This window comes from Diachasma alloeum, unplaced genomic scaffold, assembly GCF_001412515.2.
Source record: "Diachasma alloeum isolate Michigan unplaced genomic scaffold, Dall2.0 Dall_scaffold_00208, whole genome shotgun sequence".
Lineage (NCBI taxonomy): Eukaryota > Metazoa > Arthropoda > Insecta > Hymenoptera > Braconidae > Diachasma > Diachasma alloeum.
The window spans coordinates 2,124,543-2,142,713 of record NW_021680373.1 but is presented as its reverse complement, the minus strand read 5'-3'; the positions used below and the strand labels follow the sequence as shown (position 1 = coordinate 2,142,713).

Below are 18,171 nucleotides of genomic sequence, written 5' to 3'. Positions count from 1 at the left end.
GGGGGGGAAGACAAGGGTTTGCGTGAAAGGGGCGGCAGGAATTACCTAGGATACTTCAGTCGCCACCTTGGCAGTCGTCGTATTCTTAACGAGGCGAAGTTACACGAGCACCGTGGGGCCATTTGACACCGCAATGTAGCACCCAGAGTGGTGATTATAAAAGCGGAAGAGGTATAGGGGAAACAAGATATTTGGTTGGTAATTATCAGTAAAATGTCGGATAAGAGTCTTGGAAATTTCTGAGAAGCACATTTCCACTAACATTTCAAGGAATTTTGACACTGAGAATTCATAATTTCATGGAAAAATCCGTGGAAAGTGTAACTTTTAGTTTAATTATATTGGGAAAATGAATGAAAAAAGAGGAAAAATCCCCTGAAATTCCGTGAAAATTCAAGGGAATTTGGTAATGAATATTCATTTCCACTTGAACATTGATTTAAATTGGGAAATTTCCGTCTTCCTGCCGCTAAAAAATAGGAACTACTTGAATTTGTAGAGACTTGAAATTTCAATGACTTTTTGCCCTTAAATCGAATTCAGATTATTTCCCCGGAAAATTCAGAATTTTTTTAACAAGCGTACTCACTGTTAAAAATTGTTTACTGAAATTTCCGTCAAAAGTGTTGGAGATTTCTAAAAAGTAACATTTCCACTGAAATTTTGAGGGATGTTGTCACTATTTGGATGAAGGTGGAAGTTAAGGAATGAACATTGTAGAAACGTAATATTCATGTTATTTTCAATGCTATCTTATGTTATTTTCGAAATATTCAATTTCGGATAGTCAACAGACTAAACATCTCGAATAGCAATTTTCTGAATTAAGAAAAACCGGAGATAATTAATGGAGAAAGTTCCTCTCAGAATATTAAACAATAATCACGTAACTATAGAGTTATGAATCGTTAATTATTACTACAATTTATGTAGATAATTTAGGTGAAATAAAAAGTGCAGTTGATTATTGAAAGATAATTGACAGTTCATTGCACATCAAATTAAATTGTTTCTGGTTATTCATTTTTATGAACCTTTTATTAATATTGCGTTGATTCACATCACGAAAATTTTGTACAAACCTGAGATTTATTCGTACAGTCGGAGATAGCAAGTAGCCATGGATATTTAAATCAGCAATGTGAAGAGAATATAACCCGCCTCTGCTTTAAAAAAAATTACAATTTAAAAAAAACTACAGTAATTTTTTTTTTCATAAAAAAATTGCAATCAAGTGGTTTTCATTTTCGTAAAATGTGGTATTAATTCAAGTGGTCCGTCAAATTTATTTATACATCCCTTTTCTCTTCAGAGGATAAAATATGAGCTAGACGCAATTAATCAGCAGGAAGTTGAGGGATACGGCATTCATAATAAATTTGATGCGCGGTTCAAATATTTTTCATTAATCGAGCAAAATTATTGGGATTCCTCTCATGAGAAAAACAAAGCCTCGGACTATCACTGATATCAGCCACCTCCGCAACGAAAGCAGCTGACAGTTATGGGTTGGAAAACGATATGAGCTTGGTATAATTGAACGTCGGTTAAACCGCGGCAGTTAATTGGCAGAAGTGTAATTAGCTGGGTTTGAAATGGTACTGCGGAGTAGTGGGTGGTATGTGCGAGAGATTAATACCCAAATTGGGAAATGAGAAAATTATTTCGGGTTGAGCCGATACCGGATGAAATAACGTATGAATTTGATATGCGATTAGGAGGTATGGGATCATTGAATCCAATTGAATTTGACATTGAGGGAGATAAGATAGCGAAATGAGACACACGGCGAAATAATTCACCATTTCAATTAAATAAATAGGTTGGCTTAATTTTCCGGTACACTTTTTGGAAATTTTATTAGATTTTGCTTCCACAACTTTAAGGAATTTTGTCACTGAAAATTCAGAATTTCATGGAACATTTCATCAGTAACATTCCGGTAAATATATTCTTCAATTTCAATTTTAAGATATCCTCCGCAAAAGGTATTTTTTATTGATCTCCAATTACGCTCCACGATTACCTTTCGTATAGTTAGATGCAATTGCGTTCGAATGGGGATCGAATTGGGTTCGATAATCCATTCATTAATTTATCTGTTTAATTTATCGAATTAGAGAATTGTACGGATGAAAAAAAAATGAATGAAATTAAAAAAAATTATAACAAAATAAATACATAAAAATAAAAATTGTCAATTGAATTAACACTCGGGTGTTTTAGAAATGAAATTGGTAAACTATAATATAACGTAAACTGTTAGTCAGCGAAGTACTTTACGATATCATTTCTAGGACATGAATATGAAATGCTTCAATCTTTTTATCTATAGTGAAATTTTCCACAATTTTCTAGTATTTTTTATTCAACTTTTCTCTCCGTGTACTGCCCACAGAATATCAATATTTTTTATAATAGTGCATAGACTTTCGTTTCATTCAAATGCATCATTTCTCTTCATGAAATTACACTGAAATTTTTGTAACAGCATAAAATCAACAAAGATCGAATCTCACAAAGTCACTCACTCTTTCCAACACCATTACGACTTCCCACCCCCACAATGACCCAAATGATGAAAAAAAAACCCTTAACTGCATTAACTCATGTACCCCTCACCCCGTCCACCCAAAACTACCTAATTAAAGTAACTGAGCTTGTCAGATCGTGTCCCACCCACTGCTGAAATCGAAGAAAACCACTCGAGAATGAAAATACGAGGGCGAGAAACCCGAGAGATAAAAGCGACTGAAGTAAGTGGGATAGAAGACGGCGAGGGGGAGAGTAACACAGTTGGCTTCACTGATTGCTAATATGGCGTCGTTGTGGGGTACTCACCGGCACGCCGCATCCTACACGCTTTCCTGGGCAACAATGCCTGCGGGCGTTAATTTTCCCGCGAAACGTATTGCACTATTGCCAGTGGTCCTATCATCTCTCTCTTCTTTATCCTCTTCTCTCCACCATTCAATTGTTCCATACTTCCACATATACATCCTTTCTCACTCCCTTCAACAAACTCGTAGTCGCATAGAAATGTGTGCACGTAATAATACCATTGCTAAACCTCCGTTGAAAATACCATATCACCTGAAGTCTGCGAGTACAAACGCGCATTATACGCCCAACACTGCACTCATTCCCGGAATAAACCACTGTATATTGAAAATGCCCTTTTGTCATTGAATAAACTCAAGTCATTATAAATTGCGTAGTATCCATCTATTTATAATTTGGTTTCTCGGTTCATAGAGTTTATAAATGAATATAGTTCCCATGTTATCAGTGCAATTTACGAAAACTCTGTGCATATTTCATCACATCTCTAACGAAGTGAAACGACCGAGGTGCACTACCTTTCGTGTTTACAAATTGATACTGCTAGACCAGTCTTTCATCTGGCACTAACAAGACAGTAAAAGAACATCGCGTGATGCATCAAACGCTATTTGATGTACAAAACCCCAAACCTCAGATACAGAAAGCTGCCATTGATCATTCCACTGAACTGTGAATAAGTCAAACATTTGCCGTCGGCCCACGAGACCTGTTTTTCACTAGACAAAAATGGTTGAGTTGAGTTTGCAATTCAATCATGTTTGGGAAATAGTGTTAAGAAGAATGACTTTGACTGTTGCTCGAAAACAAGGAGTAAACTTCATAAATTATGAAGGGATTCCTCGTTAGTTGCAGTATTTCATCGTCTTATCGTTAGTTTGAACTCGTTATTGAATGTATTTCACTGCCAAAACAATTCAAGATGTGCTTATTCATGCTTGGGAACTGTTTACACTGTTACAGTTAACATTTTGCAACTACATAGCAGTTGACGAGACACTGAAGTATGTTCCACATCCCGAAGACAAAACAAAGACCCTTCTCAAGCAGGAAGCAATAGTAACGGTTCAAGGGGTTCCCCTGACATCGTACATGGAGGAATTATTAACAAAAAGAATCTCCTTCAACGCTGGAATGGTGAGTGAAAGTAATTTTCCAACAGGATTTCATTATCTTTTGATCGTTCTCTTAAATTCCTGGTTTATATCTCGCTTTACCAGGGACGACAAGCTGTGGAGTGGGTGATAAAGCTGGATACTGAAGTGAAAGGTTTGGCAAATAGTGCTGTAAAGTCAACTGATGAGCTCTTAACCCAAACCCGACGTCAGTTTGATGATATATCAACAAAAACGAGGAAGAGCATGGATGATCTTCAGCAAGCAGCTAAAATATCTCTGGATGAGATACAAACATTCACAGCTCCCTCATCACCTCAATCAATGCCTAAATTATAGCTAAGGTTTCGGACTAGCTTTAATCTTTTCAATTAACGAATGTCGTTTGGACTTCATTGGTAATTGTTGGAAAATTTTGCCAGTGAGAGCTAATGCGATATTAAAAATTCATTGCAATTCGGTTACAAACTAGATGAAAGATAAATTGGGGTTTCGAGAGGATTGAGGCTTTTTCGGAGTAATTTATTTTAAAGTAATGGCTAATTGATACTGCTTCGTATGCCATCGTTCGAAGTAAAGAGATTTTCGTTGTACATTTGATCTGAAAATGTTGAATTTGAAGGGGGATTTTTTAGTTGGACGATTTACTGTGTTTGTGAAAGACACTTTGATGAGAGAGGTAATAGTTGTCTTATTGGTACAAGCGGGAGTGAGAATAACGTCTGAGGTAAGTTACTTTCGAATAATTTTGTACAAAGCCATAAAATCGAACGGTTGAGTTTTGCCGATGTGAAGATTCCCTTCGCTTACTGATGAAAAATTGGTAGGAAATGGTTTATAGAGTAGATTTTCCTCACTGTATGAATGATGGAGGATATTCCTCTTAGAGTATTGAACAACAAGAGAATATAGTGATATGCATCGTTGATTATTATTATAATTTATGTAGGTAACTCAATTGAAATAAACAGTACAGTTGATTATTGAAAGGTAATTGACATTTCATCGCACATAAGATTGAATTGTTTCTGATTATTCATTTCAAAAGAACCTTCTATCAAGAATCTTGCACTGACATCTGATCAGGGGAGTTTTGTGCAAACTTGGGATAAAATCTTGATCCTCGACATGAGAGATGATTGATGAGTGTTAAGTGGGAGTCGAGAAATGTTTGAAGTGATTCGATTCGAAGTAATGCATAATTACTTCCGCATGTCCTCGTTCGAAGTACAGAAATTTTAATTATACATTGGGTGTGAGAATGTTAAACCCAGAAACATGAAATATAGAATATTTTAATATTTGATTACACCTGAAGCAGAATATTCTTTATTCAGACGATTTACTGTTTTTTAAGAATACTTCAAGAAAAGCGGCAGTGGCTCTCCGATCATTACACTCGGGAGTGAGAATAACCCCTGAGATAAGTTACTTTCGAATGATTTTCTACAAAGCCATAAACTTAAACGATGGAGTTTCGCCGATCTAAAGACCCTCTTCGCTCACTGATGGGAAAATAATACGAAATTATCAGTAGAGTACGTTTTTATCATCGTCTGAAAGTTGGAGGATATTCATCTCAGAATATTGGATTACAATCACGATAGATTTATGCAGGCAATGCCTTCAGTAAGAAGTGCAATTGATTATTAAAATATAATTGACCCTTTATTTCACGTCAAACTGAATTGTCTCTGATTATTCATGTCAAACAAACCTCTCGTCATCAACGATGCTCTAATTTCCGAACATTTACACGAGAGTTTTGTGCAAACTCTGGATCAAATCTTGTCCCTCAATATCAGAGATAATTGATGAGTACCAAGAGCACTGAACCAACTGGCTGTAGCTTGTAATCGAAGCAGAACAAATATTGATCAACTACTCTCCACTGTTCAGCATACTCTTTGTTCACTATTGTCACCATCTAAACATCACATGCATACAATATTCTGTTCGTCGGGATTTCACCGCAAGTTAATACAGCTAACCAATCTGCCATTTGCTCACCCAAGCTGGCACGAATATTCCATTCGTTTTTTAACACTCCTTAGCGATTTGCTATTCGCTGTAGACACTCTAGTACCTACTTCCCTCTAACTTCCCTTCTATTTCGTTCACCCCTCCCCCCCCCCTCTTCGAGCATTTCCAATTGCTCAGATGTTCAGAATTCACCGTGTGACGCGGATCAAAGGGAATTCTATCTCTGTGGAGAGTTCGTCAATAACAAGTTTTCGAGTAAATCGAATTAACCCAGCAGTAGACGTGGCACCATATCCCCCGTACCTTCGGCCCTCTTTCTCTTTTAACTTTCCAACGACAAATCCATCAGCTCAAAAAGACTCAATTCCCATCGGGCTTATCTTTATTTCATCACAAGTGCGTCAATCACTGCCCGGTGAAAAGTAGGGCCTTGAAGACGCCTCAATTTAAGACATTTGACGCTAACGTGGGTCTTATCGGCTGACTTCGCGATGACGGACATTTCAAATATTTTCACGGAGAGAAATATTCAGCTGTAATACCCCAAGACCTTCAAAATTATCGGATATTTCCCGAATGTTTTGTTGCATAGCAACGAGAGGGATCAGTTGTACAGATTAAAATGGATTTTAATGGAAAGATTTTACTGCAAAGCTGATCCCGATCGTTGATATGCAGGAAAACTTGAGGGAAATATCCGATGAATTTTGAAGGTCGAGGGGTATTCGGAGGACAATTTCTTCAATTCTGATTTTGGCCGATCAGGGTGCAGTGTTCGGGGTTACGGGACACATCTCACCAAAATGTAAGGAATATCTGTCAAATTCGTAGAAAACAATTGACAGGCTACAGGGAAATTATCACTCTGATAATTTCCCTGTAGTCGGGGAAATTATCAGTGCGAAACGCGTCACGTGACTCCGAATACTGCACTCTGATTGGTCAAAATCAGAATTGAGGAAATTGTCAGTAGTAATACCCCAAGAGCTTCAAAATTATCGGGTATTCCCCAATAGCTTCGTTGCAAACAAATGAAGGTGTCAAGTTTTGCAGGCTAAAAAAACCTGAGCGCTTGCGCGAGGGTTTTTCTGCTAAACTTGGCACGATGGTTTGTTTGCAGGGGAGCTTGAGGGAAATAGCCGATTGATTTTGAATCTCGAGGGGTATTTGTCAGATTATTTTTCCCAATCGGATTTTGGCCAAGCAGAGTGCAGTGGACAGCATCAGGATGTGAATTGAGGAAGATTTGAAGAAATTATGTTAATAGAATAACCCGATCTTCATAGACTGTCAAATATAAGATTCTATCTGAAATGAGCGGAAAAAATGAAGAACTACTGCGAAATATTCAAAAGCTAGGAGGAAATATCCGAAATAAAACAGTCGGGTAGCCTCAAATACTGCGCTCTGATTGGTCGAAATCCGATTGGGAAAAATAATCAATACAAATTACGTATCTTTTCCGTAATTTCTCTTCGTGCATGTATAATCGATCTTCAATGTATGAGAAAACTCATTCCAATAGTCTGCGACTTTTAAAACTCATTGTAGTCTCCCTTAAATTGAGAGACAAACTTCTTAAAAACGGAGACAAAAGTGTCTTAACTTCAGACACTAGTTTTTCCACACTGGTCATTCCGAACGCATTGATTTTCATATGAAATTTCGGGTTCCGGGTAAGAAAGGGGTTCTGTAGCATGTGGAATATTGATGTGATTCGGTGGAACGTGCTTTGACCCCGTGAAAACTAAAGTGAGGGTAACTTTGAAATTCCACGGGATCGAAGGCCAAACGATGAGTCGCCTTTGGACGTTTGCCATCGTAAAATAAAGAGGATTCCACGGGTTTTTTTGTGCTGGAGGGGGTTAAAAAACCAACGGACCTCACTTCCCTTCACTTTCTTGTCTGTCGAGCATTCCAAAGGCAACGAATCACGTTCGATTTGAAACCCTTGTCAAGGATCGGCTCATGGTTAACACATGGGGATGTGCTATAAAACCAGTCGCTTATACGAGCCCCCGAGGGACTTTTTTGTAGTCAAGGAATTGTCTCATGGAGATGAATTTCGATTGAAAATTACTCCGGTTGGAAGTGTAATAATTAGTAACAATTATTCACAATTGCCACTGAGTTTTACATGAAATTTTGAATTGTGAATTATGAAAATTTCAACCAATAATTTTCAATTGTTCACACATGAATAAATTTTTGAGGATTTGTCGTTGTCTAGTAACAAAATAAAATGAATAAAATGTTTGATCCCTCAAATTTAAGTGAAAACGTAACTCAGTACAAGTTAAAATAAATTCTCGCAGAAATTTCTCTCCCTGTTTTGCTGAACATTTTCTTTCATTCCACTATCATATCTCGCCTTAAGAGTTATGAAATTAAATTCTATAAAATTAAATATGGCCATGGAGAAGACAGGAAATTACTTCTTTTTCCCAGCAGTATTAAATTCCAAATGAAATGACACTCATAAAAATATAGACGAAACCATAGTGGAAGTACGTGGGTCAGGAATCGCATGGTCTTTACCCACAGGCCATCCACCAACTGTAATTCAGCATTGAGACTCGTGTGTTAGTGTCATTTGGTGGTTTTACGATCACCTATTACCTGGAGCCAAGGGTTGCATACCCTTTCCACCTGCGCTGCTATTTTTAACACCTCAAGACATTTAATCTTCTCGGTTTACGGCTTTTCAACGTAAATTTTCGAAGTATATAAAATGCATGAATATTTAAACGAAGGGATTTTACGGGGAAAACTGAAAGGCTTGACACAAAGTAATATTCCTCCTTGATGAATCCAATTCCAGGGAGTCGAATGATGGCAAGGCAGTGTCATAACATGCGACTTTCAGGTCCATTTCCATAAAACTGAATTTATAGCTTGAGAAGATGTACATCCCATTGCATACAGTTATTTTAGTCACCTATTTAATGGATCTGAGTTACAATAGTACATCGGATACTGTAAGGAATGGTTTTGAGAGGAAGTGTGAGGGAATGACATTGTTTCAAGGAATAAGACAGTTTAATGTGAAGTATTGTAGCAGGATGGTGCATTCAATAAACCTGTTAAGCACGTGTCAGGTTATTTAATATCAAATTCTATATATGAACAAATTCTACACCCTTGATGAATCCAATTCCAGAGAGTCGAATGATGGCAAGGCAGTGTCATAACATGCGACTTCAAGTCCATTTCCATAAAACTGAATTTATAGCTTGAGCAGATGTACATCCCATCGCATGGAGTTATTTTTGTCACCTATTTAATGGATCTGAGTTACAATAGTACATCGGATACTGTAAGGAATGGTTTTGAGAGGAAGTGCGAGGGAATGACATTGTTTCAAGGAATAATGGAATAAAGAATAAAGGAATAAAGAAACCCGTTAAGCAGGTGTCAGGTTATTTAATTTCAAATTCTACATATGAGTAAATGGTCTATTGGATTAGTGGGTCAGCAGAGGAAAGAATTTGCTATTCAGTAGAATTAAGACTATTGTCTTCAAGACTCCCTGTCATTCATGTCACTCCCTGCCGTTCATGTAGAATGTATGAATATTTAAAGGAAGGGATTTCACGGAAAATCCTAAAAGTCTTGACACAAAGTAATATTCACCCTTGATCAATCTAATATCATAGAGTCGAATGATGGCAACGCGGTGTCATAACATGCGACTTTCAGGTCCATTTCCATAAAACAGAATTTACAGCTTGAGCAGATGTACACCCCATTGCATGCAGTTATTTTAGTCACCTATTTAATGGATCTGAGTTACAATAGTACCTCGGATGCTGTAAGGAATGGTTTTGAGAGGAAGTGCAAGGGAATGAGATTGTTCATGGAATAAGACAGTTTAATGTGGAGTTTGCAGCAGAATGGTGCATTCAATAAACCTGTTAAGCACCTGTCGGGTTATTTAATGTCAAATTCTACATATGAGCAAATGGTCTATTGGATTAGTGGGTCAGCAGAGGAAAGAAGTTGCTATTCAGTAGAATTAAGACTATTGTCTTCAAGACTCCCTGTCATTCATATAAAATGTATAAATATTTAAAGGAAGGGATTTCACGGAAAATCCTAAAAGTCTTGACACAAAGTAATATTCACCCTTGATCAATCTAATATCATAGAGTCGAATGATGGCAACGCGGTGTCATAACATGCGACTTTCAGGTCCATTTCCATAAAACAGAATTTATAGCTTGAGCAGATGTACATCCCATTGCATGCAGTTGTTTTAGTCACCTACTCAATGGATCTCAGTTACAATACGACATCGGATGCCGGAAGGAATGATTTTGAGAGGAAGAACGAGGGAATAAGATGGTTTCACAGAATAAGACAGTGTAATGTGGAACATTGGGGCAGTATGAAGCATTCAATAAACCCGGTAAGCACCCGTCAGGTCATTCAGCGTCAGATTCTCCACCCTGAAGTTTGATTTCCCCCGGATATATACTCTGATGGGTATACGTGTAAACCCAACACCCCTTTCTCAAGCCCAGCCCGGACTCTCTCACGAGAATGGCTAATAACGTACGTGCTCAGACTACTAATCGAGTTTGAAATGTTATTCTCCTCGTCATGGGGAGGGTGAGTGTGAATGTCAGCGTCTCGTACGTAAGATTTATTCTACTAAGTTTTAAACTAACAGAACTGTGCGCTATAAACTTGATATTGAGTTTGCGTAGGTGGAAATTAAGGTGTCATTAAGGATATCCGAGGCTGGGATTAAATTGGTTTCGGAAAATTTGCATTTTTTTTCTGATTATTTTTTTTTACTGATGAGAGGGAACGTTTTTAGTCAACTGAGATTCACGAATTGATGATGGAATGGTATTTTTGCACTGTTGAAAATTTTTGGAGGGAATTTCCAGTATACTTTTCGGAAAATTTTATCACACTTTAGTTTCACTGAAATTTTGAGGAATTTTGTCGTTGAAAATTCAGAATTTCATGGATAAATGAATGAGAATTGCAAATTTTAGTGCAATTATTCCCCGAAAATTAGTACAGTATTTATTATTTCCTTCAAAATTCAGGTAGATTCAGGGGGATTGTCATCTCAGTGCTGTTCAAAAATTTTGAATTTCATTGAGTTTTCAGTGAAATCTGAAAATTCGAGATTTTCTCCCACTTAAATCGCATCCAATATCACTCTCCTGAAAATCACTAGTCGACTCATTATATCCGAAATTCCACGATCCACACAATTGATTAACATGGTGTTAATCAACGAGAACTTTCCCAACTTGCTCGAATCTTCAATTAATTACAAATTTAAAAATATATTTACTTGCAACGCCTTGATTTTGATTAATTTTCATGCAATAATTGAACTAGAATTCACAATCTCAAACCGAGATTTTACATTAAAAAGCACGAAAAACTGGAGACCGAGGTGAGATTAGTTGACTCGGAATCATCACAAGAGGAGTCGACACTGCGTATTTCGAGACTGAGAAGAGGTCAGAGATTTCCATTGTCTCGTGAAGTCTCTCGCGGCATCACGAATTGCGTCAAAAAACGAGAAATAACCAAAAAAGGGAAATATTCAATAAAAATTACGTATCTTTTCCGTAATTTCGGAGTGAAATGTGGTTGCAGGAAATTTTACGGAACTGTCACGGAATTTCTCCAGAACGTTCCGCAATTTTTATCTGAATCTCCTGTGAAAAATTACGATACCGTCACTTAAATTTTCTGAGTCGATTCCGTAATCGGTGAGCGAATTGTGAGTTCCGTAATTTTTCTTGAATATTTCTCTCCGTGTGTACAACGCAAGATGATGCTGCCCTTATCAATTTCCCCTTCACTACATATTTTCATCCGTAAAGCCAGCATACTGTGAGGACATTATGTAGAACAGGTAGACAAGATCTCCGTACTTGGCGAAGGGGATAGTCCACTATCGTTGATGTCAGCTACAGGGTGGTGTAAGTAGCGTTGTTAGTCCAAGCAAGCCTGAGCTAACTAATAGCCTCTTAGTCTCGGCTTACGATGGGGTGGCACAGGATCAGCCATCACCCTCTCCCCTTTCAGTGCCTGGTTAGCGCCCAGTTAACCCTGAAGGGCTTTCTCAAACATCGATGCACCTTTTCAAAGATCTCCTTTAACCTACCCGAGATTCTCCAGTCTGCCATCAAAATAAATTAAATCGTCTCACCCCTCTCTTCTTCTTTATTTATCATCATCACAAAAGAGATCGTAAAAAAAAACCATCACGAGTTTATATCAGTGTCAACAGAATCAGCCGTAAAATTCTAATCTGAAATCTTTAGAGCCATATATTTCTGGTTGGCAGTGATGAAAAAAATGTAATAAAAAAAATAAAGGGTTGTTATCACTTATCGCCGGGTGAGCGCCCCTTTTGCCAGTTGGTACAGGGGAATATGAATTATAACGCTGTCGGGGGGGAATGCTACATTCAAAAATGATGGAATGGCTTTGGAGATATCTTTAGCCGGGATTTTAGTATTTCTTCTTTAATAATCTCTCGGAATTGCGGTTCATTCCTCCATTAAATTTTCTATTCAGGGGTTTTTCGTCGGGCTTCATGACATCATTGGTGAATTTTTGAAATTATTTCAATTATCTTTGGATCAATCTAATTGGTTTATTGGAATAGATCGTAATAAAGGCTTTGTTCAAACTTAAGTGTCGTTTTTATTTGTTTTTATACGCATCGAATGAATGTATATAATGGAATTATTTTCATTGAAATTAAGAAACAGATAGTACAGACTGTGGGATATTACTTCAGAAATAGCTGCATTTGTATTCTCAATGTTGTGGATTTGAAATTAATGCAGAGTGAAATCGTTCTTGGAACTTTTTATTTATTTTAGAAATAAAAAAATCAGTTTGTCATGCCATGTGATCTTTTCTATTATGGAACTCGTTGTGAAAGTGAATATCACATTCAATTGAATTTTTGACGGATTGGTAAATTAGAACAATAGTTGCTTGAGTTTTTGCAATTTTCAATCATTTGTGTTGTTTTACGCATTTGAAAGTCGCGATTTCATTGAATATACCGGAAATTAGTTCATTTATCACTAATGAAATATATGAAAATTACATGTGAATCAGTTGTTATGGATTCCAAGATTTTTTAATTTTAATTTTTAATTTATTGACTAAAGTGCGTAAATTTACGTAAGTTTACAGCAGTTTTTAGATATTTCAACGATCTTTGAATCTGTTGTTTTCCCAAAAGAGCTGAGAGATTTTTAATTTTCTCGTTTAAATATTTACAATTTTTTTCACTCGCCTACAGTTTACGATCATCATCCCGATATTTATCCCAATATTTATTCACCTATTCACGAAGAACTTGTGAGATATTTTGATGATTTTAGAATTTGTCGTTTTCGAAAAGGAGACGAGAGATTTATCGCCCGAAATTTCAGAAATAATTTCCCACACGGAGAAATGTCACGCTCCGCAAAAATTCCGTGACAGTTCCGTAAAATTTCCTACAACCACATTTCGCTTCGGAATTACGGAAAAGATACGTAATTTTTATTGAATATTTCTCTCCGTGCAGTAATGTAAAGAGTTTCATTCCATTCATCATTTCTCTGGACGTATTCATAATCTATACTTGTATTATCCCACTCCATTGAACTTTCCAGAATAACCTAATGGAAAATACCCAGGGAATCATTGAATTCGATTCGATGAATAAAAGAGGAAGGAAAGGATTGAAAAATCAGATTGTTTTTTAAAGAGCTTTTATCCAAAGTGGAACTACTTCAGCAAGAGTCCGGTAAATCCCGATGAAAGTGCCTATCACAGCGAGGATAGTGGTTAAACGTCCCAAACTCTCCAAGTAAAATTCACTTACGCGTAGAAGATGAGAATCCAGAGCCCCATTCCCCCTCGGATGTTTACAGTGAGTTAAGGAGTCCGTAAGGTCGACTAGTTTACTCGTAGAAAAGTAGCCAACCTCCAAGTGAATCTTTTGCTCTGCCTCCCACCCCTCCCTCCACCCCCCGGCCCGCCGCGGTTCCCACCAAGGTTTCTCAAGCCCGTTTAAATGTTCTAGTTTCAAGTGAATCAAAGTTTCCCGAACTTACCGCGTCGAATCTTGGTTCAAAGTTTTCTCCAGAGGTAATCTATTTTTTATACCTTTACTTTTTTTAGCAAATGGTGGGGGGGGGGGGAGAGGGGAGAGATAAGAAACATAATCAATTTCAATTGACTTTAACGATCTCTTCATTTGAGGGGGGAGTTAAAGGTCCATTTATATTGTTGAATAAGAAACCTTTTATGCAGGAGAAGAACAAAGTTTTAATTATCGGGGGATTATGCCTCATTTTTATGAACTCTTGACCATAATTCAAGTAAGGAGAGGATTTTTAAACTGAGGCTTGAAAAGCCGCGGAATGCTGGTGAAATAATTTCTTGAAATGAGGGGAATGCTGATGCATTTCAGTAAAATCATCTGAAATTTAATACGAAAGATAAACCCAGTCAACAATTTACGGGTAAATTTCTGGATATTCCGGACTTCAGGATGGCATCGGTAGAAATTATTCCCCGGGAATATGATCAATTTCACTTGACTTTAATGATTTCTTCATTTTGAAAGGGAGGGGGGGGGGATAAAAGGTTCATTTATACTGTTGAATATGAAACTTTTTATGCAGGAGAAGAATAAAGTTTTAATTATCTGGGGATTATGCCTCATTTTTATGAACTCTTGACCATAATTCAAGTTGCCCTTAGAATAAAAGATTGTATCACGAGATCGCGATAGGCTTGCAAAGTCTCTAAATGTTAATGATGAAAGAATTTCTTAAAGTAAAGGAGAATGCTGATGAATTTCAGTGAAATCATCTGAAATTTAATACAAATATTACGTAAAGAATTACAGAATTTTTGTCGAATTTTTCGCATCACATGAGCAAAAATCAGTGGCAACAGTTGTCTGTAGGATGTTTCACTCGCGCAAGGGATGTTCCCCTGAAAACTTGAACTTTTTCCACTGTTTGATAGGAACGGCTTTATTGAAAGAGTTTCCAGTGAAAGAAATAATAAAAAGAATATAAAATGTGACAGGACACGTCTGCGGATGAAAATACGAGATGAAAGAATAAAACAGCGGGGGGAGGGGGGGGGAGGAAAGCAAATACGCGACAATATCAGTGATGGGAGATCGATTGTGTTTCATAAAAAAAAGTTGGACGAAGTAATACTTGAAACGATGGATTAAAGTCTACTATTTTTGACTAATAAACGATGTTTAATCATTTCTGTTCTTAAAACTCGAATGTGTATTTGCCATTTTACTCTGTAAAAATAGAAAATCGAATAGTATTGCCCATTTTATCCCATTATTTTACAGAGTATGAAGTAAAATAAGTGCACTCTTTAGGAAATCAATAAGCACGTGACACACGATATCACTATTTTTCATATGAAACTACTTTAATTTTTTATATCATAAAAATCGTTCAAGGATACATCATTTTTTGCATACATCATTTTTCAATTGAGTCAATGTTATTCGGCCTTGCTGTAACTATTTCATGATTAATCACGACATGACGGTCAACAACACTTATTTTTAAATAATTTTTTCAATTCGAACGAAAAAAAAATAGACTTCTAGCATCACCTATTCATTCTATTCATTTTGCTTCAAACCACTTCATTTACTAGATTTCATAACTCTGAAATAACAAGTGGTGATAACTACGTGAATTAACCATTCAAATAGGATTTCACCGAGTGATATTACTCTTTCATTATCTCGTAAACCTTGGTAACATCTTCTCTCTCATTAATAGTCTCGCGTTTTCCCGCTACAACTCCTCCCTCTCAAATACCAAAATAATCAGTGAATCTACAACTTGACTGTTTTTAATACCTCGATTACAATCAAATAAAGATACATTTCCTTCTCACTTCTCATCCGTTAGAAATAAATGAAATCATCCCAGGGAGTCTCAATCAACTATCAATTCCGGTCATTTTAGTTCAAACCATTTCATTTTGCTACATTTTATAGCTCTGAAATAACAAGTAGTGATAACTACTTGTGAATTACCAATTCAAACTGTATTCCCCTCAGTTCTATTACTCATTTATTATCTCGTAAACCTTAGTGACATCTTTCCTCTCATTAATTGATCGTCTTGCGTTTTCTCCCTCCACCGTCGACCTCTCAAATACCAAAATAATCAGTGAATCTACAATTCAGTAGCGAAGTAGTAAACCGGTTTAAGTCGACTCGTCTCCCAGTTGAGTTTTTGAGGAATATTTCCGAATCTAAGGGAGATAGCAAAATTTTCGTAACCACATTTGTTGCGGCTCTCAATCGGCTCTACAAAAAAGGTCATAACAAAAATTTTGCTATCTCCCTTAGATTCAGAGATATTCAGTTCAACTGCTTGAAATACATTAATTGAAATCAAATAAAGATCCATTTCCTTCCGACTTCTCATCCATTGGAAATAATTGAATGAAATCATCCCAGGAAATCTCAATCAACTACCAATTCCGGTTATTTTCATTCAAACCATTTCATTTTGCTAAATTTCATAACTTTGAAACAGAGAGTAGTGATAACTACTTAAATTACCAATTCAAGCAGCATTTCACCGAGTTCTACTACTCTTTCATTATGTCGTAAACCTTGGTAACATATTCTCTCTCATTAATTGTCTCGCGTTTTCCCCCTCCCCGTCCTCACACTCTCAAACAAATTCCAAAATAATCAGTGCATCTGCGATTTAACTGCTTCCAATACCCCAATTAAATTCGCATAAAGATACATTTAATTTGCTACATTTAACATCTCTGAAATGACAAGTGTGATGACTATTGGAATTACCAATTCAAACGGTATTTCCGTCAGTTCTATTACTCATTTATTATCTCGTAAACCTCGGTAACATCCTCTCCCTTATTAATTTTCTCGCATTTGTTCCTCAAACTGATTTTAAAAGAGTGGGAACACACGTGACTTGTGGCATTCCACTGACTTTTTCTGTGATCCCACTGTTCTCGAGGAGCAAAAGTGCGTAATCAGTTCGCAAGTCCATCCAGAAATATGCAGCGGTGCGACGGAGAGTGAGAGGAGTGTTATCTCAACAGTCGACTCCCCCCCAACCCCACATCGTTGAAAACAGTTGTTCCAATCAAAGCCCACCCCCTCCCACTCAAATACCAAAATAATCAGTGAATCTACAAGTTAACTGCCTTCAGCAAGTCAATTAAAGCCAAATAAAGATACATTTCCCTCTCACTTTTTATCCACTCTCGCGCGATGACATAACGCGCAACAAATCCCGTCAGCACTCGGTTGCGATCGCAGTCGGACACGAGTGAAATATCCGCCGATTGTATCTTTCGCGATATTTTTCCGCGCTCACAAGTGTACCATTGCCCGCGACATTCCGGCGAAGCGCGAGTGAATAAAAATCGGGAATAAACCGTAAAAAGTGTGGTAAAGTGATCAGCAATGCCGGAGCACGATCAGGAGTCGAAAGTGAGGTTAAGACGCACAAAAAGCGTCACAAGGGCCGAGGAAATACAGAGGGCTGACTACATGGTCAGGCTGTCACAGCCGGACAAACCGTGAGTTCCAGAATTTCGCATTGTCCCGATAAAATAAACAAATGGACGAACAATAATCAATAATAATCTCACGTTATCACTCGTCACTTGTATCGGCTTCTCCATCTCCTCCGCCGGGAACAAGACGATATAATACTCCCGTTCTCCCCCGATAATTTATCGTTCTCTTTACGACTTTCTTTTTTATTTTTCATGAATTCCGTGCGACACGTATCGTATTTTCGGGAGTTAGGCGTGGACCCCAGTGAGTCCAAGGCACACATGGCAGGCATTAGCCGGTCCAAAGTACGCATGCGTGCTGACGAGGTGCCAGCGACACTCTGTCCCCTATTTTTCTCACTCCGACGATCAGCTGTTGAGTATCGATTTTTTTCCCCCCACTCGAAACGATCCCGTGGGCGCAAAACGAGGGAAAATTGACAAAATTGGCGAACCCTTTGGTCCTCTCGTTTTATTGTAATAAAGTTTATTTTTCTTTCAACTTGTCGATGTGAATATTCATCGATTGTTTGGCAATCAGTGATGAAATACGATTTACGATGCGTTTGGCTTGGAGGCAAGCCAAAACCGCACACAGCCAACCGCACACGTGGAATCCTCTCTCCTGTATTTGGGGGTGGGAGGG

At 37.4% G+C, this 18,171-nt stretch overlaps 2 protein-coding genes across 2 annotated transcripts in view; both read left to right on the top strand.

Annotated features, from left to right (window-relative positions):
• LOC107036346 (protein slowmo) overlaps positions 1–4,971 on the top strand; it is a 23,672-nt gene extending 18,701 nt beyond the window's left edge. Inside the window, exons 4-5 of the mRNA XM_015254274.2 lie at positions 3,805–3,978; positions 4,062–4,971. Coding sequence (XP_015109760.1) covers positions 3,805–3,978; positions 4,062–4,295 — 408 coding nt within the window. The 3' untranslated portion in view covers positions 4,296–4,971. The remainder of the gene's footprint in view (positions 1–3,804; positions 3,979–4,061) is intronic.
• A 12,047-nt stretch (positions 4,972–17,018) lies between these two features.
• LOC107036296 (diacylglycerol O-acyltransferase 1) overlaps positions 17,019–18,171 on the top strand; it is a 73,276-nt gene continuing 72,123 nt past the window's right edge. The window contains exon 1 of the mRNA XM_015254175.1: positions 17,019–17,546. Coding sequence (XP_015109661.1) covers positions 17,431–17,546 — 116 coding nt within the window. The 5' untranslated portion in view covers positions 17,019–17,430. The remainder of the gene's footprint in view (positions 17,547–18,171) is intronic.